This window comes from Felis catus, chromosome B4, assembly GCF_018350175.1.
Source record: "Felis catus isolate Fca126 chromosome B4, F.catus_Fca126_mat1.0, whole genome shotgun sequence".
Taxonomy (NCBI): domain Eukaryota; kingdom Metazoa; phylum Chordata; class Mammalia; order Carnivora; family Felidae; genus Felis; species Felis catus.
The window spans coordinates 75,893,812-75,918,522 of record NC_058374.1 but is presented as its reverse complement, the minus strand read 5'-3'; the positions used below and the strand labels follow the sequence as shown (position 1 = coordinate 75,918,522).

At 49.8% G+C, this 24,711-nt stretch overlaps 2 protein-coding genes across 6 annotated transcripts; both read left to right on the top strand.

The window, feature by feature from the left end:
• Positions 1 to 47: 47 nt before the first annotated feature.
• Positions 48 to 12,895, top strand: PRKAG1 (protein kinase AMP-activated non-catalytic subunit gamma 1). Of its 4 annotated transcripts, none has more exons than XM_006933663.5 (12): positions 52 to 173; positions 4,084 to 4,132; positions 9,783 to 9,935; positions 10,136 to 10,217; positions 10,316 to 10,374; positions 10,515 to 10,560; positions 10,663 to 10,717; positions 11,030 to 11,156; positions 11,262 to 11,427; positions 11,582 to 11,619; positions 11,887 to 12,033; positions 12,173 to 12,895. In XM_006933663.5, exons 1-12 carry the CDS (start codon positions 76 to 78, stop codon positions 12,275 to 12,277), a joined length of 1,125 nt encoding a protein of 374 aa, XP_006933725.2. In that variant the 5' UTR covers positions 52 to 75; the 3' UTR covers positions 12,278 to 12,895. The 4 variants fall into 4 exon arrangements, 3 of the variants coding, with proteins under 3 accessions (XP_019690432.1, XP_006933725.2, XP_003988685.1); XM_003988636.6 differs by having other exon boundaries at positions 60 to 173; positions 9,826 to 9,935; XM_019834873.3 differs by lacking the exon at positions 9,783 to 9,935 and having other exon boundaries at positions 48 to 173.
• Positions 12,896 to 14,046: 1,151 nt separating this feature from the next.
• Positions 14,047 to 20,026, top strand: DDN (dendrin). 2 transcript variants are annotated; one of them, XM_045061745.1, is made up of 3 exons: positions 14,047 to 14,123; positions 15,969 to 16,040; positions 16,452 to 20,026. In XM_045061745.1, the coding sequence occupies exons 2-3, from the start codon at positions 15,994 to 15,996 to the stop codon at positions 18,364 to 18,366; spliced, it is 1,962 nt and encodes a 653-aa protein (XP_044917680.1). In that variant the 5' UTR covers positions 14,047 to 14,123; positions 15,969 to 15,993; the 3' UTR covers positions 18,367 to 20,026. The 2 variants fall into 2 exon arrangements, with proteins under 2 accessions (XP_044917680.1, XP_003988684.2); XM_003988635.5 differs by lacking the exon at positions 14,047 to 14,123 and having other exon boundaries at positions 15,821 to 16,040.
• The last annotated feature ends 4,685 nt before the right edge of the window (positions 20,027 to 24,711 follow it).

The window sequence follows — 24,711 nt, the reverse complement described above, 5'->3', positions numbered from 1 at the left end:
AGAGTGAACTCCCCGCCTTCCGGCCTTGGCTTGCGTCTGTCTGACGTAGGCGGAAGTGGTGTAGCGGTACCGGACATGGGGCGGGACCTGTCCCCCCTCCACCCCTCCCGCCCGGCTCCCAGAGAGCTTCCTAAAGCGAGCGAGCCCAGTCTGCGCCTCTTGAAATGGAGACGGTGAGGAGCACGGGAGGGCGGCGGGGGGCGCTGTGGAGCCTGAGACCCCCCGTTAGGGGACAGGGAGGCCTGGGCAGGGACCGGCGCTGCTGCCCAGTAAACGAGAAGCCGGTGCCTGCCCTATCCCGTGACTCTGCCCCTCCGCTCCTTCGCTGGGCGCATCTCCTAGGACTGGGCCGCGCGGTGCATACTTTCCGTCCGCGGTAGTCTCAGCCCAAGCTGGCAGTGTTTGCTCTCCGCTAGGAACCCGCGCACACCCTAGCGATTTGGGGCCTCCTCTCCTCATAGCACCTCAAACCTTCAGAGGTTTGCCAGAGAGCAGGGTTGTGACCCGGCTTTCCTGGGTGAGGCGGGGGAGGGGGGGCTTCCAAGGGACTGCCACTTGCAGGTAGCACCTGGCCCTCAGTTGTCTGAGTGTGAGCTTTGCGATCACAAAGACCTCTGCTTCGAGGTGTCCAGCGAACTCACACTGCCTTAGTAAGACTGAAAAGTGGGCTTTCTCCGAAGGAGGGAATCTTTTTAGTGTTAGAGGCCGCCCTGTCCCCGGACAAGTTTAGGTTATGCCCTGCTCTGCGACTGTAAGCAGGCGGCACGGATCATTCTTGGCTAGCAGGCATTGCCCAATTGTGGCAGGCCCCTGTCATCCTCCCAGAGATGCTGCAGGTAGCCCGCTGCATGTTTGGACCCACCCTCACTCTCCGGAGCCGCCTTCTAGCATCTGGAACCATGTATTCTCTGTCAAGCAGAGCAACCCTTCATGTCTTCGTTTTTATCATGTTACTGGCAGGTTCACCTTTCTTTGGGTCAGTCCCATGCCCATAGTAATTCCTTTACCACACCCTTTCTCTGCCTGCAGAGAGGTCATGGCCCTCGAGTTATAAATGAGAAAACAGACGGAAGTGTGGTAAAGTTGATTTGCAGTTGGTCACCCAGGCAAGGGAATTAGCTCTTACAGATTAAGAGGATTTTGCACAAGAATAAGGAGTTTGGGGCGCCTGGCTGGCTCAGGCAGCAGAGCATGCGACTCTTGATCTCAGGGCTGTGAGTTCTAGCCCCAGGTTGGGCAGTAGAGTTTACTTACTAAAATAAATAAATAAATAAATAAATAAATAAATAAATAAATAAATAGGTCTGATTCCATTAAATTGAAAACAACATATCAATTTTTATTTTACTTACTCGTAAATGTGTTATAGTTTACAACACATTTTTATATAGATTTTCTAATTTGGCCCTCACATTTTATGTCCTGATTAGGTTCTTGGGATAGAAATTGTTTTAAAAAGAAAAGAAAACCCTTGCTTTGAAAATGCTCAGCCTGCCTAGAGTGGGGGTGAGGGCAAGCCAATGACAGTTGTTACTGAACGTAGACTGTAATAAATGCTATCATCAACATGCAAACAAAGGACTGTGGAAGCATGGGGAGGGAGAAATTATTGTAAACCTAAGAGAGGGCTTTGCAGGTTGAGAGAACAGTGTGAGCACGGGCATAGAAATCGGGGTACGTAAAGATTAATTGGGGGTGAGCCAGTGGCATGATGTTGCTGGAGGTTTGGATTTTGCTTGCACTGGGAGAAAAAATTGGAAAAGTAGGCCGAGGTCAGGTTGAAGGTATTGCATGCCACACTACGTTTGAACTTTGTTTTGTAATAAGGGGAGCCATGAAGATCTATAAGCAAGGCAGTAAGTGTGCTTTAGGAATGTTCTCAACAGCTTCTGCAAATGGATGGAGCTACTTCAGAAAGTATTGAGCTCCTGGTTGCTGGAGATAACAGTCCCTTACAAACCTGAGATGCTTAGTGAGAGAACTTGGAGACAGCATGAAAGATGAAAAGGAGATAGATTTAGGGCAGGGAGACCAATTGAGAGAATGCTGCAGAAGTGAGAGGTAAAAGCTATAGTTAAAACTGTAAAAGTGGAAAGGATAGAAAGGGACTGGAGGCATTTCTTACATATCAGCTTAGCTGATAGATGTTAAGGACAAGTTTAGGTCATGCCCTGCCCTGCGATCCTAAGCAGACATGTTGGCGTGGCCCATTCTTGGAGGAGTCAAAACTACAGTTCTAGGCACCCACGAGAGCAATGCAAAAAACAAAGATGGGAACCACAGTAACAATAACAGGGTGGAAGGACAGATACTGTTTTGTATTGAAGCATTTGAGGAGTCTGTGTGACATCTGTGGTTGTCCAGCAAACAATTAGAAATGTGGATCAGGAGTTCAGAAGAAACCGTGAGTCCATGTGTCAGATCTAGCCTGCGTCTGTATAATAATATTTTGTACTCATGTATTACAGTGGGACTTTCTCAGGTCTCCTGTGTTATTAAAAGCAGAGAAGAGTGGACGTAATTATCCTCCTCTGTGGATAAATAGGCAGAAAGATAAAGTCATATTCAGTTGTGGTTGACTATTGTGTAGGTTTCTGTATCTCTAGCTGTACATCTGTTTTCTCTCTCTGTAACTTAATCATAGGTCTCTCTGTTCATATCGGTGTGCATCATTATCGTTATTAATTTGAGAGTTAAAAAACAAAGCAATTGAGATTTATATGCAAAACCCCATGCTAGATGTTATGGGTGATACAGAGAAATACAAAATAGTTCTAGGCTTCCAGGAATTTAAAACCTGTTTGGATAGATAATGAACCAACAAAACAAAACACTGTAGCACAGTGCAGCATGTAAGTATTATATAATGGGTACAATAATTTCTACAGAAGCAACTGTTTCTGTGTCTTTGTATAGATCTTTGTGAGACTGTGTTATACTATGTGTGTATCTTTACTGCTGAACAGCCCTCTCTCCCACTTATAAGTGATGAGGCTGTTGTTCCGATAGCCTTGCCAAAATGCCAGGCCAAGCTGATAGTCGTATGCAGCCCAGAGAGAAGAGAAGGAGATTATTCCCCTCCCCCTCTGCCCCCACCCTGGCCCATTAGGGGAGGGACGTTTAGGGCTGTCCTGCCAACTTGACCCTGTTTACCAGCCAACTTACCAGGCTCAAGCCGAGGCTTTTAATTTCATGTTACTACAGCAGCTATGTAGGTGAAGTATGACTTTAAGTTAGTTTGGGTATATTACCCAGAACAAACGGAGCCAAACTTGTTCATTCCAGTAGATTGAAATTATCATGACCCCTCCTGCGTTCCTAGATAACAAAGAAATTTCCAAATGTTCCCACTTGAGGGAGCACAGACATGGTTCTGAAGGTTTCTCTGTATTCAAAGACTGTCAGGGGCAAAGAAACTTAGAAAACCAGCATCCTCTGGGCTGTAGCAGCCTTTGACTCACAAGGGTGCTAAGAGGAGTCGGGTCTTCAGTTTCAGAGCATTGACAGTCCTCATCTACCCCTCAGTCATTTAAGCTTTAACTCTCTGTGACAGTCAACTGCCGGGATCCTCCCCAGATGTGGTCCTCTCTTAGGGTAAAGGGGTATGTCTGTGATTCTAGTGTCTACATTTAGGCTTAGTATTGAGGGGAAAGCAGTATTGTCTCTCTGGCTTCCGTGTTTTTATAAAGTAGATCTGTGAGAACCTTGTGGGACTGGCCTTAAGCACAGATTTTCTAGTCTTGGCTTTTAAGATCTAATATTTCATCAGGCAGTGTAGTATATAAGGACATAGGCTTTGGAACCACACAGATATGTGTTCAAATTCCTATTCTACCTCTTACCAGCCACGTGACCTTGGGCAGGCTGCTTAATATTTCTTGAACCTCAGTTTCCTAATGTGTGAAAATAAGGCTAATAGGAGTATTTACCTCAGGGTGGTTCTGATGATTAAATGAGATAATATTTGAAGAGGGCCTTATGGTGCTTTAAATGAAGTCATTAGTTCACCAGCCCTTCCCAATGATAGGCTAAAATGGATGGAATCAAGGATAGGCTGAATCTTTGTTTCTTTTGTCTCTCCAGGTTGCTTCTTCAGATAGCTCCCCAGCTCTGGAAAATGAGCATTCTCAAGGTAAGTTTACTAAAGAAAGGAGACCGGCTATGAAAGCAATAGCTGAACCATACCTTGTCTTCAGCAGTGTTTTCAAATCTTCTCAGGATGCCCCCTGGGAAAAATCAAAACTGGGCCAGATAATGTGACAAATCATACAAATCAGGAATAGTAATTTGGCAGGAGCACCCAGGAGTAAATCTTGGGCAGGGTGGGGATGACTAAGATTTTCAATTATCAAACCACTTAAAGGAAATTTTTGAGGAAAAACTTCCATAGGCAACTCTGGGCTGCCTAACCATGAATCAAGGCCCCTAGTACTTTTGAATTAGCCCAGAAACAATGCCACTAGGCTTTTATCATCCAGTGAGCTCACTAAAGCCACTGAGTGTACACAAGAAATTATAGAAAGGCCTTGAAAGCCCTTAAAACTAATCTAGAAATTGAGACACTAAACCATAAAATCCAGGGCACAGGAGAAGGCAATTCCAGCACCTTCCCGAATAACTGGTGAGAAGGAAATGGTTAACCGTAGACCATCTAGAAAGAAGCAGAACTTATAGGCACCCCCCTTAAAGGATTTTGCCCAGGAACACTCCTGGGGCTTCCCAGGACATATTTATGGTATCAGGAGTACATACTTTCTCAGAGAATTGAAATACGGGGTGAGGTCTTAGGACAGATTATTAAGGGTCTCTGAGTTCGCCACAAGACTTTTTAAATGTTCTGTTTTCATTTTGTTGGTATCCAGAAAAGTTAATATGGTCATATTTGAATGATCTGGATGATATTCTTCATAACTGAGACTGCCACATGATAGCAGTGCCTGTTTTATGTATCCGAGTACATTTGCAGTAGCACCAAGGCAAGGGTCAAAACCTCAAACTGTCTGCATGAACCAAGCAGTGCTGGAGGCTGCATATTCCTGACAGCCTGTAGATCTCGTCACATGTAAAAGGAGGCAGCAACAATCCAGGTCTTGTCCGTTGTCACCGTTTAGGAATTCAAGCCTGGTTTGGTCAGATCTGATTTTGAAAGAAATTGAGAATTTGGATCTTTATGTTAATCTCCAGATTTTGAAAATTGGGGAACTGATTTAAATTACTTTTAAACTACTGAGACAGCCAAATCAAATATGCTTGTAATTCTGTAGCCTAAAATGATATTATTTAACTATCAGTGAAGTATGCCTTAAACTGACATCAAAAGACATGTTCTTGGGAACTCCTTTAGCCCATCTGCCTCAGGCAAGGCAGGGGAGTCCCAGGATGGGGGACACTTGGAATACTGGAGTCCCACAGGGGCCAGCAGCACAGGCCACAGTTTTCCCCTACACGACCTTGAAAAAAAAGACATGTTCTTGGGAGTTCTGTGAGTTGTCAAATTTGAAAAACAATAGTGGGCTTCCAGTTACAGATGGTGGATTGAATACACACATCTACTCTTGTTCTCCTACAAAGAGCGACTAAAACCACCATAAAAAATTTTTTTTCAAAAGGTACAAACCCGGCAGAATAGGGAGAATAAAAGAGGAGACAATAGTAATTGGGAGCTGGAAAACAGAGGCAAAGAGTGGTAAATGATTTAGCAGACCCGAGAAAACTGAATTATAAACTAGCAGTGGGGAAAGGCGAGACGCATTGAAGATCTAAGAAGCAGTCAGAATCTGAGACTCGCTGCTCCACTGAGTGCAGCTAGGAAGCTGCCCCTCCCAACTTTGGCAAAGACTGAAGGTCTGGAGAGGGGCTCAGGCCTAGTTGAGGGCTGAAGTACTATAGCAAATGCAGGAGCACGAAGTGAACTACTCTGGATGCTGAAATTCCAGTCCTTTTTCCAATCCAGTTTCCAGAATGCTGACAGAAAAGACTTCATACTCCCAAGCGTGGAACTGAATAAATAATCCTTCTCTCCAGAATCCCCTTGAAGAGAAAGCCCTAAAAATACAGACTGTTCCCCATCTAAACAGCTCACAGTTAACAAGTTAACTGTGTTAACAGTTAACGTGTACACTTGAGTTTCCAATCAGCTTTAAAGACTGCACTCTTAGAATATGGTTTGAATGCTCCTTTAAACCAAGGATTACCAGACATCTAAAGAAAGTCTCTAACATTAAAAAAGAAAAGAGATCCAAACTGCACCCCCCCCCCAAAAGAAACAAGTAGGAGGGGCGCCTGGGAGGCTCATTCGGTTAAGCATCTGACTTCGGCTCAGGTCATGATCTCACGGTTCGGTTCGTGGATTTGCGCCCTAGATTGGGCTCTGTGCTGACAGCTCAGAGCCTGGAGCCTGTTTTGGCTTCTGTGTGTGTGTGTCTGTCTGTCTGTCTGTCTCTCTCTCTCTCTCTCTGCCCCTCCCCTGCTAGCACTCTGTCTGTCTCTCTCAAAAATAAACAAACATTAAAAAAAAAAACGTTTACAAGAAAAATGATCCAAACTGCCCCTGCAAAAGAAATAAATAGGAGGGGCACCTGGGTGGCTCAGTTGGTTAAGCACCCAACTTTGGCTCAGGTCATGATCTCGCAGTCCGTGAGTTTGAGCCCTGTGTCTGGCTCTGTGCTAACAGCTCAGCTGTGTCTCCCTCTTTCACTGTCTCTCCCCCACTCATGCCATTTCTCTCTCTCTCTCTCTCTCTCTCCCTCTCTCAAAAATAAATAAACACTAAAAAAATTTTTTTAAAAGAAACAGGAAAAACAACAGAAGGAAAAATTCAATGCATAGAGAAGAAAACTTTAGAAATTAACATTAATTTCAGATAAAGAACATTTCCACTATGCAACAAGTACAGGAAACCATTTTTTAAAGGAATTTTCAGAAAACAAAGAGGGGCTCTAGGATATTAAAAGTATAATAGCAAAAGTTCAAAACTAAGTAGAAGGTTTGGGAAATTAGGTTGAGGCAGTTTCCCAAAAAGTAGAATTAAAAATCAGAGAAGTGGGGTGTCTGGCTGGCTTAGTCCAGACAGCATGTGATTTGTGATCTTGAGGTTGTGAGTTTGAGTCCCATGTTGGGTGTAGAGATTACTTAAAAATACAATCTTAAAAAAAAAAACCCACAAAAATCAAAGAAGTGGGGGGGGGGGGGGGAACCACACCTAAAACAAAGAAGCATAAAATAGGAGAGAAGATATTTTAACAACAGCAACAATTCACCAAACAAAAAACCAAAACAAATAAAAACAACCTTAAAGGGTCAGTCAAGGAACTCTTATAATCTACATAATAGCAGTTACATGGGGTGCCTGGGTGGCTCAGTGAGTGGAGCATCCCACTTCGGCTCAGTTCATGATCTCACATTCATGAGTTCCAGCCCCGCATCCAGCTCTCTGCTGTCATCACAAAGCCCGCTTTGGATCCTCTGTCCCTCCCTTGCTTGCGGGCCCACGCTCTTTCTCTCTCAAAAATAAACAAACATTTTAAAATAAATAAATAATAGGAATTACAGAAAGAGAAAAAGGACATTACAGAGGGAAGGACACGATCAAGGAAATAATTCAAGAACATTTCCTGGAACTGAAGGACATTAGTTTTCATACTGAAAAGACTCATTGAGTATTCAGCACAGTGGATGAAATTGACCCACCTAAACCAGAATCATCATGAGATTTCAAAACACTGGAAACAAAGAGAAGATCCTGAGTCTTCAGAGAGGAAAAAAACAAGTTACATAAAAAGAATCAGAATTGCCTTAGACTCTCAACACACCAGAAGCTAGACAGCAATGGGGCAGTGCCTTCAGCATGCTGCAGGAAAATAAATTCAAACCTAGAATTCTATATCCAGCCAAATTATACATCAAAGATGAAGGTAAAATAAAGAAAATAAAGATATCTGCAGGCTGAAAGTTCTCAAAAAATTTACCTCCCATGCACCCTTTCTCGGGAAGCTACAGGAAGATGTACACCCCCAAAACAAGGGAGTAATAAAAAAAAAAAAGATGAAATCATAGGATACAGGACACAGGAGTGCCAATACAGGACAGACGTGAAAGGGGGCCCCTGGATGGTGATGAAGGAAGATCTCAGGATGACAGCTGTGCACAGCAGCAAACCAGCCCAGACTTGGGCAGGTCAGAATAGACTGGGCTCTGGATAAACTTCTTTGGGTTGTTTAAATTGATAGACTAGTGCTTCTGAACCCCTTGAAAAGGAGATTTAAACAATTGGTGAAGAGTTTGGGGTTGCATTAGTTATAAATACTTCAATTAGTTATTAAAAACAAAAAAGACGACAATAACTCCAGGGAAAACAAAGTTGCAAAAGAAAGAAAAAGTAAATGAAGGGGTGCCTGGCTGGCTTGGTCAGTGGAGCATACGACTCTTGATTTCAGGATTGTGAGTTCAAGCCCCACATTGGGTGTAGAAATTACTTTAAACAAATAAAATCTTCAGAAAAAAGGGGGAAAAGAAAAAAAAAAGTCAAGAGTTTACAGTTGGGCTTAGCTCTGAATAATAATATTTAGTCAAAATTATTTAAATATTAACGTAACCAACATTATAGTTTAACTTCTGGAAGAATGGGGAGATGGGAGGTTCATGTTTGTGTTGGGGTCTTAGTATGAAGGAGAACTAAAAATTCTCATATTCCTTGGATGATAATAGATAATGCCCAAAAGTGGAAAAATCAGAAAAGAGCAATATAAGCTTGTTACTTTATACACATAGAAATAAGTGCCAAAATAATCAGCTAAAAGAGGTCTCATCTCTGGGGAGGACTAGTACAGGGCAGTAGGTGCCAGGGACTAGTTTTTCTTAACAAAATTTGTAGAACTATTTGATTCTTTAAACTGTGTATCTGTATGACTGGTTAAAAATTAAAAACAAACAACTGGCATAGGATTTAAGATCATGAACTTGGGCATCAGGTAGGTCTGTGTTTAAGTCTTTCTTGTCACTTACTAATGGTGTGGCCTTGAACAGTTTATTTAACTGCTTCCTACCTGTTTCCTCATCTGAAAAATGAGGACAGTATTTGCTTTCCAGATTTACTGTCAATCTGTGAGGATTAAATGATGTCATATTTTTAAAGTACACGTAGCATAGTACATAGCACATTCAGGTTATTATTTTGTGGGTTGCTTCTCCACTTTAAAGCAAGCAATTAAAATCCGAGGAATAGACAAGTAAACACATCCAGGGTCTCCCATTGGCCTGGGAGTAGGTGAGATGATTTCTGATTCACAGGGTCATCCCAAGATGGACTCTCGGGGTGTTTTGGGCCAGGTTAATTGAGCACTGGGCTCCAACTGAATGTTGATCTAAAATGGCCCAATTTGGACCAGGACTTTCTCATCTGTAGGTCTTAGAAGAATTTTAAGAAGCTTACTTGAATTTTAAGAAGCTTAATTACATCTTCACTGAGAAAAGAGAACAAGTGAAAATGCGCTTAAACATATGAAAGGGAAAATTTGAGTTAAAGATGAGAAAAACTTTTAGACTAAACAGGTTAATGATAGATATTATAGACTTTCTGTTTTAGTCAGCCATCTTTTGCATAAGGAGCCAATAAATATAGCCCTACCTGGAGTCGGGGGTTGAATGAAATGGTTTCTAACAGGTTTATCCAGGTTTTGTGGGAATAGGAACAAAATAGATAGACAAGGGGGCCTTATAAAAAAAATCAGCCTCTAAATATTTGAACAACTACACTTTTATTTTCTGCCTCTTTTGATTGTGAGTTGATGCATGGAAGGAAGCTTCTAACTATCCCACCCTATGCAGAGACCCCAGAATCCAACAATAGTGTGTATACTTCCTTCATGAAGTCTCATCGCTGCTATGACCTGATTCCCACAAGCTCCAAATTGGTTGTATTTGATACTTCCCTGCAGGTGGGTGAAATCCTCTTCTCCCATCCCCCTTCCTAGGAGCCTCTGGTTCAAAAACTTTCATCCTGTCTCATCCCAAGGGTAATATCCCTGTCCTTATATGGGTTTAGTCTCATGTTTTCCCCAGCATACCCAACCCCTTTCTTTTAAAGTCCTGCACCCTGTGAATTTTCCTTTGTGATTATTACTCTTTTTGACTACAGGTGAAGAAAGCTTTCTTTGCTTTGGTGACTAATGGTGTACGGGCTGCCCCTTTGTGGGATAGTAAGAAGCAAAGTTTTGTGGGTAAGCAAAAGTTTCTGGAACACAGTATTATTGGCATCTTGTGCTGGGCAGGGAGAGAAGCTTTGAACAGTGCTGAGGGATCTTGTCTTGGCTTCTAGGCATGCTGACCATCACCGATTTCATCAATATCCTGCATCGCTACTATAAATCAGCCTTGGTAAGGAACCTTAGCGCAATGACCAAAACCACTTTCCCTACCCAGAGTCCCCCATTCTCAGTTCCTTTCTCCCAAGGAAACTACAAGGGGTTAATGCAGCAGAGAGATCAAGTCTCAAGTTCTGTTGCTTCTGCTTCCAGGTACAGATCTATGAGCTGGAAGAACACAAGATAGAAACTTGGAGAGGTATGTAGAGAATTGGGGGTTGTAAAAAGAAAATGGGATGGAGAGTTTAGTGGGAAGTGGTTTTCCATACTGGTATTTTGTGAACCTCCCTTTTCCCTTCAGAGGTGTACCTACAGGACTCCTTCAAACCACTTGTCTGCATTTCTCCTAATGCCAGGTGAGTTTCAGCTACCCATTTGTCCAGAAAGGGAAGAGCCTTGCCACCAGCGTAGCTAGAGCTTTAGATACCCAGAGATCTAGAGGCAGAAGAGAGAAAAGATGCTCCTCACAAACACACATACACACACACGCGCGCGCACACACACACACACACACACACACACACTCCACACTCTTTAGGTCTGGTTTGAACACTGCTGTCCTCTCCCAGTCACCAGTTTTCCCTCTTTGTAAATATGTTCTTAAAAGCTGTTTACCCACCTTGGGCTCAGCACTGTGGGGCTTATCTTTATTCCCCACCTTCCCACAGCTTGTTTGATGCTGTCTCTTCATTAATTCGAAACAAGATCCACAGGCTGCCAGTTATTGACCCAGAATCAGGCAACACCTTGTACATCCTTACCCACAAGCGTATCCTCAAGTTCCTCAAACTGTTTGTAAGTGTCCTCAGCCTGGTTTTTACTCCTTATATACAAGGTTGGAGGGGTATCCAGGGGTGGTTTGGGGAGCCTTCAAGATCAAGCTGATGGTTCTCTCCTCAGATCACTGAGTTCCCCAAGCCAGAGTTCATGTCTAAGTCTCTGGAAGAGCTACAGATTGGCACCTATGCTAACATTGCTATGGTCCGCACCACCACCCCTGTCTACGTGGCTCTGGGCATCTTTGTACAACACCGAGTTTCAGCACTGCCAGTAGTAGACGAGAAAGGTGAGAGATTTCACAGAAGAAGAGGGAGGGCTCCAGGGAAGCCAGGGTGGTTCTGGGAAAATCTGTCCGTCAGCTCAGCCCGGAGGGCGATGCTATAGGCAGGGGGAGCCTTGGATGCCAGATCCTCCTTGCTGAGCTGCCTCTGTCCCCCTAGGGCGTGTGGTGGACATCTACTCCAAGTTTGATGTTATCGTGAGTGATTGTGGAGGGGCTGGGAGGTAGGGAAAGGGGTGGGGTATTGAATGTGGAGAGGGAGTAGAAGAGAGTCTCTTCTGGGACCTAAGGGTTTTAGAAGCTTCCAAACTTTTGAATCCTATTTGAAAAGGAATTGAATGAGTTGGGTGTGGCTTGTGGGCATGGCTGACAACTACCCTAAATCCCTCTGGTGTAGGTGGGTGGGGTCAGGGGTTGGGGGCTGGCTCCCTTGCTTCCTGCAAGCACCTTCCTCTCTCTCCCCAGAATCTGGCAGCAGAAAAGACCTACAACAACTTAGATGTGTCTGTGACGAAAGCCCTCCAACATCGATCACATTACTTTGAGGGTGTCCTCAAGTGTTACCTGCATGAGACTCTGGAGACCATCATCAACAGGCTGGTGGAAGCAGAGGTAGGGAGGCCAGTGACCCAGAAGGAGCTGGGGGAAGCAGCTTTGAGTGTGGGGTTTGGCAAGGAGAGTCGGGGTTGAAGGGCTCATCCTAACTGAGACCGTCACTAAAATCCCTTTTCTCCTGTGTTGCTTCACGCAGGTTCACCGACTTGTAGTGGTAGATGAGAATGATGTGGTCAAGGGGATTGTATCACTGTCTGACATCCTGCAGGCCCTGGTGCTCACAGGAGGAGAGAAGCCCTGAGCTGGGGAACGGGTCAGGCAGCACCAGGGGACATACCCCACTCACTGCCTGCCCACAGTTCTAGGAACCACAGATGAAACCTTAAGAGAATTGTAACTCTGTTCTCTGCTTGGGAGCCCCCTAGCTGGGACTCCCTGGGAGCTGGGGAAGGTGTGGGGGAGGAAGGAGAATGGATTTTTAGCTGTCCTTATCCTCACACATACAGCCTAGCCCATCTTAGCCCCTGCCTTCTTAGACATATCCCCCTTACTGGGTGAATGATGGGCTGTGTGCCCCTCAAGCAAATTCTGATCTCTAAGAGATCCCCAGACCTCACCCAGCCTTTGCCTCTGCCTTTGCCCCTGACTCCACCCTGAGATAATAGCACAACAAACCCCTTCTAAAGGTATTTTTATTTATCCTGTTAAATGCTGTATGGAGGAGGCTGAGTCCATTTAGTGACATTTCTTCCCATAATGGCAGTGGGGAGGATTGTGGGGAGGAGGGCCTTTGGGTTCCTGTGCTGTGTGCATATGAAGGGAGGTGGGGGTTAGGAAGAGGAGGAGGGCAGAGTGATTAGCTGAGGTTATTGCTTTTCATGGCAAACGTAATTAAAATGACAGGAACCTCTTCATGGTATTGCAGTGTTTTTGATTCTTGTAGTTGGTAGACACTATGCTCAAACGTCCTACTTCATATGGCTTCTTTAACTCATTATTGACAACAACAGAATAATGGCACATGTATACACACACACACACACATACACACACACAGATAATTGTGTCAGGCACCATTCTCTGTGCCTTACATATATTAATTCATTTAATCCTCAGAACAATGGTAGGCATGATTCCAGTTTTACAGATTGTTCAAAAAAAACTGAGGCACAGAAGACTAAGAACAGCCCAAGGCCACACATCTAATAAAATGTAGAGCTAGGATTTGAACCCAACAGTCTGGCCCCAGAGCTCCTGCTCTTTACTACTGTGCTAGACTTACTACCTTTCCCAGTCTATTCCCGGAAATTCTCCTTGTTACCTCACTTTCCCCTCTGCCTGAACCATAGCTGGACCCCAGGAAAATCTCATAATAGTATTTTGTCTCCAGAGAGTAGAGGGACTGAGGTCTCCTTTAGGCAGAGAGACATGCCACAGTCATCAACTTTTCTCAGGGAAGGTTGGACTCTGTGTTTGAATTTTGCTGGGCTGGCACTGTCTTTGAACCCACAAAATGCCTTGCCATTCCACCAACGTGCGAATGAGCTGGAGGGTGAGGGTTGTGGGGAGCAGGCTCTTTACCTGTGCTGGAACCGTGTGGGCCAAAATAGTCAACACCAAACACCATAAGGACTGCTAGACTGTTGGGCATGAGCCAGATTTTGGGTGCCATCTCACCACTGACTTGTAGGTTTGATACCGTTTCCTGCTCAAGACCAGAAGCAATCTTGGAGTAATTCCTTGCCCTACGCACACTGTACCTAAGAACTCTGATGAACCCTGACATACCATATTGGTTCCTCCAAAGTAGGTTTCCTGACGGCACATGTGCAAGAGTTTCAAGGCATCTGTCAGGGCCCCCATCTTGGCTCTGGAGAAAGTCCCTGCTTCTGCATTCTCTTCTTCACAGCTTACAGCACATTCCCAGACTTGGGGGAGGGAGGCTTCCAAGTTATTAGAATTAGGGTATGTTTATGTGGGGGGGTGGTGAGTGCATGATGGAAAGGACAGATGTCTCCTTATGTCACATTCCATCATGGAGAGTTTGTCTAGGGAGGAGGCAAGGGCTTTAAAAAGCCTTAGGACTCTGGTGGGACCTAGGTGGAAGGAAGCACTGTGGAGCAAAGAGCCACCAGTGTGCAGAGCTGGTAGGTGTGTGAAGGGTCTGGGGAGGGGGGAGGGGCCTCCAATGGTTGGAATAGGGGCTGTTTGGGTTATCTTAAAGGTCCATACTGGGGAGCAGGGAGCCTGGGTTTGATTGTTCTGGTTCTCAGTAAGTCCATCTCTGCCCCACAACACCCTTCTGGCTCCATCTTTGTAAAAGGAAGGGTCTGTACCCAAAGGGCTGCATGATCTTTTGCCTCTCCCGTTCTCCCCTAAAACCCAACCAATCAGTCTCAGAATCTGAGAATGGAGTAGAAGGAAAGATAAGGGACAAAACTGAGGAGCCTCATGGCTTATTCTTACTTAGTCCTCTTAGAAGAGGCAAATTATCCCTTCTTCCTCAGCAACCATTGCCATACACACTCTTCTCCCACCTCCCTGCACCCGTCTCCTCCACTGGAGCTGCTGCCATGGTTGCCAGGCATGGTTGCTAAGTCTCTGCATGGAAGGGTTGGCGTGGGCTGTGCTGCCACTAACATTACCATGGTGAATCAGGGGACACCTGGTATAGGCTTGGGGGGAGGGATCATGTAGATGTAAGCAACACCTTCTGCCCCTGGGACAGAATGATCCTAAAAGGTGACCATCTTAAGCACCACTTCAGGTGGGGGGGAAGTGAGCCAGGGATTGTGGTAGTGGTGAGGGGGAGCTCTACCCTGGGAAGTGGGGGCCACTTTCATCATTTCAGTTGCTAGGGGATTGGTTTTGCCAAGAGAGCACAGTATTCCTCCTCCATCCCTTCTGAAAGGGTGCAAATGCATAACCACCGTGGTCTGTCCTCCATAAGGCTCAGCAGAGCTGTGTGGGCACAGAACAGTATGACCCCCAAGTCCTGGCTCCTGGATTGGGGGAGAGAGCCTGCTGCGGGGAGAGGGCTCCATAGGTCCCCAAGGACAAACATGTGGAACAGGAGTGTGGGACAGTTAGGATGGCCAAGACAGATTCCTGTGTGCAGCTGTACAAGCAGCCCTGGGCTGCAACACTGAGAGGGTAAGGAGTTAAGGGTGTGGAGGTTACCCTTTCTGGGCTTGGGGGAGGCAGCTCTCCCCCAGAGTCACATAAAAGCTGTGTGAAAACCACCGCCTCCTCCCTCCACCGCATGGAAGCTGGTTACTCATCTCTCTGCACCCGAACAGCCACTGCCGCTAAAAATAGACCCCCTGCACCCCAACCCCATGGAAACCAGCGGAGAGTGGCAGGCAGAGACCTTGACTTCCATTCCCATCACCTCCCTGTCCGGGAAACTGAAATCCGAGGCAGGAAGTCAGAGGCAGAACCCTGGTGGTCAGGCACCCCGACAAGCAGAAGAGGGAAGGATTAAAACGACAGGAAGCTTGAAGAAATGGGGGTGGGGGAGGGGCACCGTCAGCTTGGCAAGAATTAGAAGTCCCCTGCCCACTCACGCAGGTCCCATCAGGCTTGGGGGACATGAGCAATGGGAAGGGGCGCCCAATCCCGGGCCCCAGGGGGCGGCCGTGCACATGGGGGAGGTAACAGCGCTGTGCCGTCCGCGCCGCGCCGTGTCACATGCGCGCGCGCACACACACACAGACAGGCACACACGTGTGCCCGGGTATATATAGTCCCCAGTCTCTGGCCCCGTTCGCTCTGCAGTGGGCGCCGGCTCCTCGGGCTGGGAGGGGGCTCTCGGGGCGGGTGGGAGGGTGGGGGGCCGGGGTGGGGTGGGGCAGGATGCTGGATGGCCAGCTATTCTCCGAGGGGCCCGACAGCCCCCGGGAGCCCCAGGATGAGGAGTCTGGCAGCTGCCTCTGGGTGCAGAAATCCAAGCTGCTGGTGATCGAAGTGAAGACAATTTCCTGTCATTATAGTCGCCGCGCCCCTCCTCGACAGCCCATGGACTTCCAAGCCAGCCACTGGGCCCGTGGGCCCCAGAGCCGCACGTGAGTGAAGGAGGGGTGACGGGAAGAGAGTGGTGGGGCGGGGAGTGGGGTCCGGACCTCCCCGCAGGCACCAGCCAGTGCTGCTGGTCCCCCTTCTCTTTCCCACGCCTCCCCCCACCCCATCCCGAGGGCTGGGGCCTGACTCGTCCCGCATTGTTTTGGGGGGCAGGAGTGGGTGTGAGGAAGGGCAAGAGGTGAGATGGGGCAGACGCTGTTAAAGTGTGCATGGAGAGATGGTGAGGAGTCCGGCTTCGACTTCAGCCCTAACGTATACGCACGTGCACACGCACACACACTCACACACACCCCTCCACACACCTGCCCCAAATGGTCTCCAGTGCTCCCAGCTCCCCGGATTTCGGCCCCCTTCCCCCACAAACTGCTCACCTGGGTTCCTGCTCATTGTCCCAGGTGTGGGCCGCGCTCGGGATCCCCTGAACCGCCGCCCCGCCGTCCCTGGGCCTCCAGGGTGCTGCAGGAGGCGACCAACTGGCGGGCGGGGCCCCCGGCCGAGGCCCGAGCCCGGGAGCAAGAGAAAAGGAAAGCGGCATCGCAAGAGCGGGAGGCCAAGGAGACCGAGCGAAAAAGGCGCAAGGCTGGTGGGGCCCGAAGGAGCCCCCTCGGTCGGCCCCGCCCGGAACCTCGGAACGCCCCTCGGGTGGCCCAGCCTGTAGGGCCCTCAGCTCCTTCACGACCCGAGCGCCTGGGGCTGGCGGGGCGACCGCCCCGTCCATCCGCGCAGCCTCAGAGCGACCCAGGGGCGGCGTGGGCGGGGCCCTGGGGAGGTAGGCGGTCAGGGCCCCCCAGCTACGAGGCACACCTGCTGCTAAGGGGCGCAGCCGGGACGGCCCTGCGACGACGCTGGGACCGCCCGCCACCCTACGTGGCTCCACCTTCTTACGAAGGCCCCCACAGGACCTTGGGGTCTAAGAGAGGCCCCGAGCCCTCCCAGGCGCCCGCCTCAGCAGCCTGTGCTCCGACTCCGGCCAGGACAGAGGGAGGGTTCACAAAGAAGAGGCTGGATCCTCGGATCTATCGGGACGTCCTCGGGGCTTGGGGTCTCCGACAGGGACGGGGTCTCCTGGGGGGATCCCCAGGCTGTGGAACAGCCAGGCCAAGGCTGGAGTCCGGCAAAGGGGCCGTGGAGAAAAGCCTGGGGCTGGCTAGTGCCGGCCCGAATAGTGGTAGTGACAGCCATCCCCAAGCCAAAGCTGCTGGGAGCCCAAGCTCGGAGACAGCTCCTGCGGGGTTGGCCGCTGCGACTCCCAGCCCACCGCGTCCCGCTCCCAGGTCCAGGCCCCATCTCAAGGGCCCCGGGGAAGGGAAAGAAAGTAGGGAACAGAGCTGGCTCCCCAAAGGCTGGATTCCCTCCCTTAAAAGGCAGCCACCGCGACATAGCCAGACCCTCCCCAGACCCTGGGCTCCAGGAGGCACTGGATGGAGAGAGTCCCTGGGTCATAGAGAGGGGGCAGGACCTGAGACCTTGGAGGGTTGGAAAGGGGCCCGCCGCGCCCACACCCTGCCCCGCAGCTCCCGCGGCCCTGCTCGGGGAGAAGGCGTCTTTGTCATTGACGCCACGTGCGTGGTGATACGCTCCCAGTACGTTCCAACCCCTCGAACCCAGCATGTACAGCTTCTGCCCAATGGGGTGCCGCGCGTCGGGGGGGATGCCCCTAACCAACCGAAGCCCAACAAGGAAGAGGTCGAGGGAGTCGCGGCCTTTCCCTCCCCATGCCAAAAACTGCTGTTGAGCAGTCGCCTTTCACACCAGCTCGGTGGGGGGCGAGGGTTCGAAGCTGAGGGCGGGAAGCCCCCGGACTCCTCCTTGGAGGAGCGCGCCTCGCGCATCTTGGGGCTCCCGGTTGGCGAAGTAAACCTGCAGGACGCCCCCGCGCAGCCAGGTAGCCCAGAGCGCTCGGTCTTAGGCCCACCGGCTTCGGGAGGCGCGGGCAGTGCCGAGGGCTCGGAGGAAGTGGCGGCTGTCCCGCCGCGGCGCGCGGGCCGGGGCTGGGCGCGGACCCCAGGGCCCTACGCCGGGGCCCTGCGGGAAGCCGTGTCCCGCATCCGTCGTCACACTGCCCCGGACTCGGACTCAGACGAAGCTGCGGAGCTCAGCGTCCACAGCGGCTCTTCTGATGGAAGCGACACCGAAGCCTCGGGCGCCTCCTGGCGAAATGAGCGGCCCCGGCCCGGGGAAGGCGGGAAGACGGCAGAGCTGAGCGACAGTATCCGAGAGATTCTAGATGTCATCAACCGAACCGAGGAGGCCTTCTTCGGAGAAAGGGACACTAAGGGGATGCCACAGGGAAATAGGGAGCAGCAGTGAGAGGCCCTTTCTTGTATTTGTGTTCCCCAACCTTTCCATCTTTGGGGCCCACTGGTCCTCTTTCTTCCTCACAGACTTCCTTGTACCCCTTACCCATAGCCGTTCCCACACTTGAAATAGCCGCCGCCCGACTGAAAGGAAAGGGAGCATGTGGCAATTCATGGTTTCTTTCTTTCTTTTTTTTTTTTTTTCTTTTCTTTGTCCTTTCCTTTCTTACTTTCCTTTCCCTTCCTTTCCTTTCCGGGAGAGGCGAGGATGAGCAGTTGACTTTAATCCCTGCTCCATTCAGGGCACTGGGGTAAAATCTTCACCAGGGGCAGATGAACTAGTTGTGGAGCTGAGCAGAGAGACCTAGCCAGGACCAGGAGGAGGGCAGGGATGGTATAGTCATAGGAGGCCAACTTAGGGCGGAGTCTCTGGGCTGGAGGGAGAAAGTGATGGAAGAGGCTTCTGAGTGAGGTGACCAGGTGACATAGAGGCCTTTGGCAGAAGAGGAAGGGACCCAGAAGCAACCAGCAAAACAGGAAGAGGGCTTACTTTGGTGTCACAAGGCCCCAAACAAGGTTCCAATCCCAACTCTGACACTGACTGCTGGGTGACCTTAGGCAAGTCACTTCCCTTCTCCAGGCCTACTAATATGTAAAATGAGGGAGTCCTAACATCATCTCTGATGTTTTGGATCCTTGGGGGAGGATTTGTATCTTATCCTCTCCTCCACCGGCCGAGAAAGAGAATTAGGAATAAATGTACGGAGTCTGAGTGTCCCTGGGTGGCTTCATTTTCACCTGCACTCGTTCACAACTCAAGAGATTGTCCAAGGTTTGCAGAAGATCTGAGTGAGTGGGTGAGGGCTTCTATCCCAGTATCTTAGGTTTAGGTGAGGGCTCCCCAAAGCAGAGCAGGAGTGTGGCCTTGTCACTGTCCCTGGCCTGCAGTGGTCTGAGCTGGGGAGGGAAGGCAGCCAGTGAATCAGCTTGGGACCTCTTTAGGCCTTCCCCTTTTCCTCCTCCCCAGTGTTCCTTAGTGATGCTATGAATTGTTACCACAATTTCACACCCCGGTGGTATCACTCATCTGAAAGAACCCTGAAAATTTCTTGCATCTCTGCCTCTTCCAGAAACCTTGGCCAGGGAAGGAAGAGGGAGGCTGGTCCCCAAAAGCCTGTAGGTGTGGGGTGTGATACTCGCTGTAGCCACTATGGGGCGCGCGCAGGTCGCGGATTTCCCCAGTAGCTAATTCCCGAGTCCCCCGCCCCGTACCCAGGCACTGCTAGTTAACCAGTTGATTCCCAGTTACTGCGCGCCGGTCCCCCGCCTTCCAGCCGTGTGAGGTCGGGGGCAGTCCTCTGGCCTTCTAGACTTCTGGAGCGCGCGGAGCCCCTCTTTGTACTCACCCACGCCAAGTGGCTTGGGACCCAGACACTGAAGTCTTTTTTCTCTACCATCTTGGAGAGCTCTGTCTCTATTTACTAGCCATGCGAATTTGGCCAAATCACTTCACCTCCCTGAGCCTCAGTTTCCTCATCTGTCAAATGGGGGTTTATAAACACCTACCTCGCAGGGTTGTTGTGAGGATTTTATGCGATAATGTATGTAAAGCGCCTTGCACAGTGCCTGGCACACAGTAGGCGCTCAATAAATCTAAGCTTCCCTTTGTCCAATCTTGGCATGTTCTTCCTTTCACCGACCTGACCTACTCCCTCCCTCCGTTGTCCTTCCCCCAGGGTTCCAGTTTCTTCCCACTTGGTGGGGGGGCTGGGGGGACTCCTTTCTTGGATGGAAACTCCCGGCTCAACCCTGTCTCCCCTAGTCCGGACTCTTCCTTCCTTGCCCCCCACCCCACCCCCGCTGGCTCTTCCCACTGCCCCGGCGCACTCCCCCCACCCCCCATTCCGGGCAAGGGCTGAGTCAGCCTGGGTAAATTTAGCCGCCGACTCGGCGGGCGCGGGGGCTTCGCCCAGACTCAGTCGCAGAGTCCTGGCCCGCCCGCCTCTGCCCCCATCCCTACGAGTCCACCAGCTCAAACTCTGCGTTCAGAGCCCCAGCCCCATTCTCAAACCACTTCTGATTTGGGTCTCCCATTATCTCCATGTCACTCCCTACCCTCCCCAGACAGACTAGGCAGGGCAGTTTGGGAGGTCTCGCTGGACCACAGCCTGTGGCAAGCTGACCTTGGTTCAGTGAAGGGGGGAGTGTCTCCTCGGGCTTCTGAACCTGAAGGGAGAGCATTGATCGGAATCACCCTGGAGAGTTCATCCCAGAACCTGCCCGGGACCCATAAAGTCAGGTTTCAAGTTAGCTCTTGCTGGGGAGGAGGTAAAGGAAGTGAGGTTCACCTCACTTTGGGCAGAGATCAGAGTTTCCTAAGGTCAGTCTACCTTCTACCTACAAGTCGATTCTAACTATTGAGCACTTACTGAGCACCTGAGAGGAACCGGGTGCTGGGTTGGGCTCCAGGAAAGAGAGGAGTAAGTAAGGCCTGCCTGACAATGGGGTGAAGATGAAAACACACAAATAACGATAGTAGTGAGCAGGGAGTGGTAAGTACTACAAGGAGTCAAACCAGGGAGATTGTATGGATTTTATGAGCTCAGGAGAGGCTCCCCGAAGGAGGAGACATCTGAAATAGAATCTGGGGAAAGGGGTTCCAAGCAGAGGGAAGAGCAAAAATGGGAGCACGGATATGGGGAAACAGTATGTGTAGGAAATTCCCAAATGGTCTGCTTAGACTGGAGTTGAGGGAACATTCGGAGCACTTACAGAAGATAAAGGCAGGAGTGAAAACTGAGGGCACGCTGCGGTGAGGCTGGCCCACTAGGGAGAATGGGCCTTGGGCCTCTGGGCTTGAGAAGAGAATGACCTTCAGGCCAGGAGGAAGACCGAGGAAGGCCAGGGCAGTGGTGAGAGCATCTGGCTGGAGTTTGCTACAGCCCAGGGGCTCCAGGCTCTTGGGCTAGTAGAAGAGGTGAGCCGTGCAGGATAGTGGGAGGTAGACTCCGCCATGCTGCGAAAGCCTCTTCGGGGCTGAACACCCAGGAGGCCAGGCTCTCAGAGCTCACCCACACTACTACCGTTACCAGAGAAATGGTGTAGTGTGGTGTTTAGAACACGGACTCGGACTCGGGGGCCTGGCAGCATGGCTTTAGATCTTGCCCCTACCTCACATCAGCTGTGTGACCTTGGGCAATTACTCAACCTCCCTGCGTCTTGGGGTCCTCAGTGATAAGATGGGGTTATTAGTAGTGCCTTTCTCATGGGCCTGTGGGGAGGATTAAACGATTCAATATGTAAAAGCACTTAGAACAATGCCTGGTACATAGGAAGTAATACATAAGCGTTAAGCTCTGATTATGATTTATCTCTAGAGCTATTTCATTAGTATTTGGGGGTTTAGGAACAGGAGGATGGGGAAGTAGAGATAGGGCAAGAGGTGGGACAGGCAGCAGAGGCCAGGTCAAGAGGAGCGGGGAGGTCTGGGATGGAGAGAGTCCCTTGAATGGGTGAATGGTGTACATGGAACCTCTGGGTAGTTAGCGCGGCGATGCAACCCACACCCCTTCCCCAGGACTTCCTCCATCTTTGCCTAAGGGTGGAGTCAGCGCCAGCTGCTAAAGATCTGGGGAGAAAGGGATAGAGAGGAGGAGAGGAGTGACTGCAGGTCTGGGGGCCAGCCCTTGGTGAGCCATATCTCAGACTGGCCCTGCGTGGCACTGTGGGTGGGAGGCTGGAGGCTCCCTGCTGCGAAAATGACTTCTAAATCTGGCTGCGTCTGCCAGCTGGTCAGCCTTGAGACGGAGGCCACAACCACCCCCAACCTTGGGACAGCCTCACAGGTCAGGTGTAGGGACAGCAGACGCAGGAGGGCGTGGTCAGGTTGGGGCAGCAGGACACTACCCTCCCAACAGCCAGGTTCTTCCCAGGAAGCCCTTTCCTGTTGTCCCAAACGGGGCCCAGTTAATATGGCTTTAAAGGCCCAGCGGGCCCCTTCCCCTTTCAGACTCTCGTGGGAGCCCTGGAACTTCCCTAGATCGGTCACAAATGGATAACAAAGAACCAGGCCGTAATTATGGGACTTTAGAGGATTCAGGGTCAGGAGTGTGTGTCTGGGGTATGAGGAGGAGAGAACCAGGAGAGTTCTGGCTGGACCTGAGTCTATAGGGAGTGTGCAAAGTGTGCCTGTGGGGAAAGGTGAGCATTCACTCATTCATTTGTTCACTCATTCATTAAACATGTGTGCCAGGCCCTAGGGAGACACAAGAGACTCAGACCTGGTTCCTGTTTAAAGGGAGCTTCCGGTCTAGGGTGAGATCTCTATCTCTGTGTGAGATAGGGCGAGGGATGCGGGAGAGGAAACCCACAAAGGCATTACAGTGTAGACTGTATACATAATATATGTTAATGAAGGTCTTCCTGAGGATCCAGGCAAGCATGAAGGAAGGAGAAGTTCCCCGACTATGACTTCTGGGAGTGGGAATATACCTAAGGACTCTGAGAGATGGCTTACTGAGGGTGAATTTGTTAGTGAAGGAAGACTCAGTCTGCCTGCTGTCCTCTCCCCTGCATGTCTTGGCATGGGGTGGGGCTTCCTCCCTTGGAGCCCCAGATACTACATAGCTTTTTATGGGTCCTTTTTTTTTTTAATTAATTTATTTATTTTGAGAGAGAGAGAGAACAAGAAGGGGAGGGGCGGAGGGAAGGAAAGACAGAATCCCAAGCAGGCTCTGCACCATCAGTGCAGAGCCCGATGCGGGGCTCGAACCCACGAACCATGAGATCATGAACTGAGCCAGGGTCAGGAGTCGGTGGCTTAACTGACTGTGCCACCCAGGTGCCCCTTTATGACTCCTTTTATTTTATTATTACTTTTAAAATGTTTGTTCATTTTTGAGAGAAAGAGCACGAGCAGGGGAGGGGCAGAGAGAGAGGGGAACAGAGGAGCCGAGGCGAGCTTGAGGTCGAGCTCCATGCTGACAGCAGTGAGCCTGATATGACTCAAACTCACCAAATGTCAGATTGCGACCTGAGCCGAAATCAGACGCTTAACTGACTGAGCCACCCAGGTGCCCCTTTTTGTGTCCTTTTAAAGAATAGCTGCTTCCTCCATCCATCTATCCATCATGCATGCGTGCATCCATCTATACATCTCACCTGTCCATTTATCCAGCCAGCTACCAATCCCTCTGTCCATCCATTCACCCATTTATCCATCTGTTCGTTCATCCATTCACTCATCCATTCATCCGTCCATCTCTTCTCTTAATGAGGACATATGATATGCCTAGCTCAGTGCTACAAGGAATGCCAAGCACAGAGCCCACAGTCCTCAGGAAGGTGGAAGCCTAGTAGGAGGACAGGAAACACGCAGATAACCATCCATGGGACAGCCTGTACATGCTGTTCATGAAAGCCCTACCCAGAAGCTGCTTCAGGAGGCAAGGCCACTTTGCCAAGGGGTATGAGAAGGGCTGCATGTAGGGAGGGACACCTGAGATGGGTTTCAACAGGGGGAGATGGGGAAGAGGTGCTTTCCAGGGCATGAGCAAAGGTAGAGAGGTGGGAAAGCCCAAAGCTTTCACGGGGAACAGAGTCAGTGGGGAATTCAGAGGAGCAAGGACCTTGGAATGATGTGTGTGAACCAAATCATGAAGTGTCTCTGGAAAGCAAGGATAAAACGTTTGAGCTTTAGCGAGAGGGATTGAGGAAGAGGGGAGGGGCAGAGAGGTTTTGAGCTGCGAATGTCCCCGTTGCCTCCTCAACACCTATAGCATTGTTTTCTCTGCTGCTTGATCACGGCCTTCGTTGGTCTTGTTATGTTGTGGAATCTCCTGCTGGACCATAAGCTACTTAAGGGTAGTGCCTTTGACTTAGCTCTGTATCCACTACAAGCTGGGCCTGGAGCAGGCTCCCAGCAAATGCTGTCAGAAGGTAGGAAGAAATGATAAAACTGTGTAACAGGAACACTGGCACAGCAATTCAGGGTCAGATAAATGGGAGGAGAGGGGGCTGCTGCCTGGTGTCCTTCCACCCCCCACCCCAGCATAGGGATAAACCCCTGCTTTCTTTGCTGGTCTCTCCAGGAGCTCTTCCAAGAGGCACCACAAGGTGGCGCTGTTCTGACTGTAGTTCTGTGTTCAGCCAAGGTCCTTAAAATGTTTGCAGTTGGAGGAGTGCCCATCCAAGAACTGTCCCTAGATGGTCTAGACATTTCCTTCCAGCAAGTGCTGAGACAGAATGAAAAGGCTAAGTGCAGCTATGGAAAAGCAGAGCCAACAGACCCCCAACCCCACTGCAAGTACCAGCCTCATGTATCCATTCATTCATGTGACAGTACCTACTACGTGTCAGG

Excerpts from the sequence above, each read along its gene's own strand:
- DDN (XM_003988635.5), top strand. The coding sequence starts at position 15,832 with ATGCTGGATGGCCAGCTATTCTCCGAGGGGCCCGACAGCCCCCGGGAG. Across the intron at positions 16,041-16,451 it reads CGTGGGCCCCAGAGCCGCAC|GTGTGGGCCGCGCTCGGGAT; the intron begins GTGAGTGAAGGA and ends TCATTGTCCCAG.
- PRKAG1 (XM_006933663.5), top strand. The coding sequence starts at position 76 with ATGGGGCGGGACCTGTCCCCCCTCCACCCCTCCCGCCCGGCTCCCAGA. Across the intron at positions 11,620-11,886 it reads ACTCCAAGTTTGATGTTATC|AATCTGGCAGCAGAAAAGAC; the intron begins GTGAGTGATTGT and ends CTCTCTCCCCAG. Across the intron at positions 12,034-12,172 it reads ACAGGCTGGTGGAAGCAGAG|GTTCACCGACTTGTAGTGGT; the intron begins GTAGGGAGGCCA and ends TGCTTCACGCAG.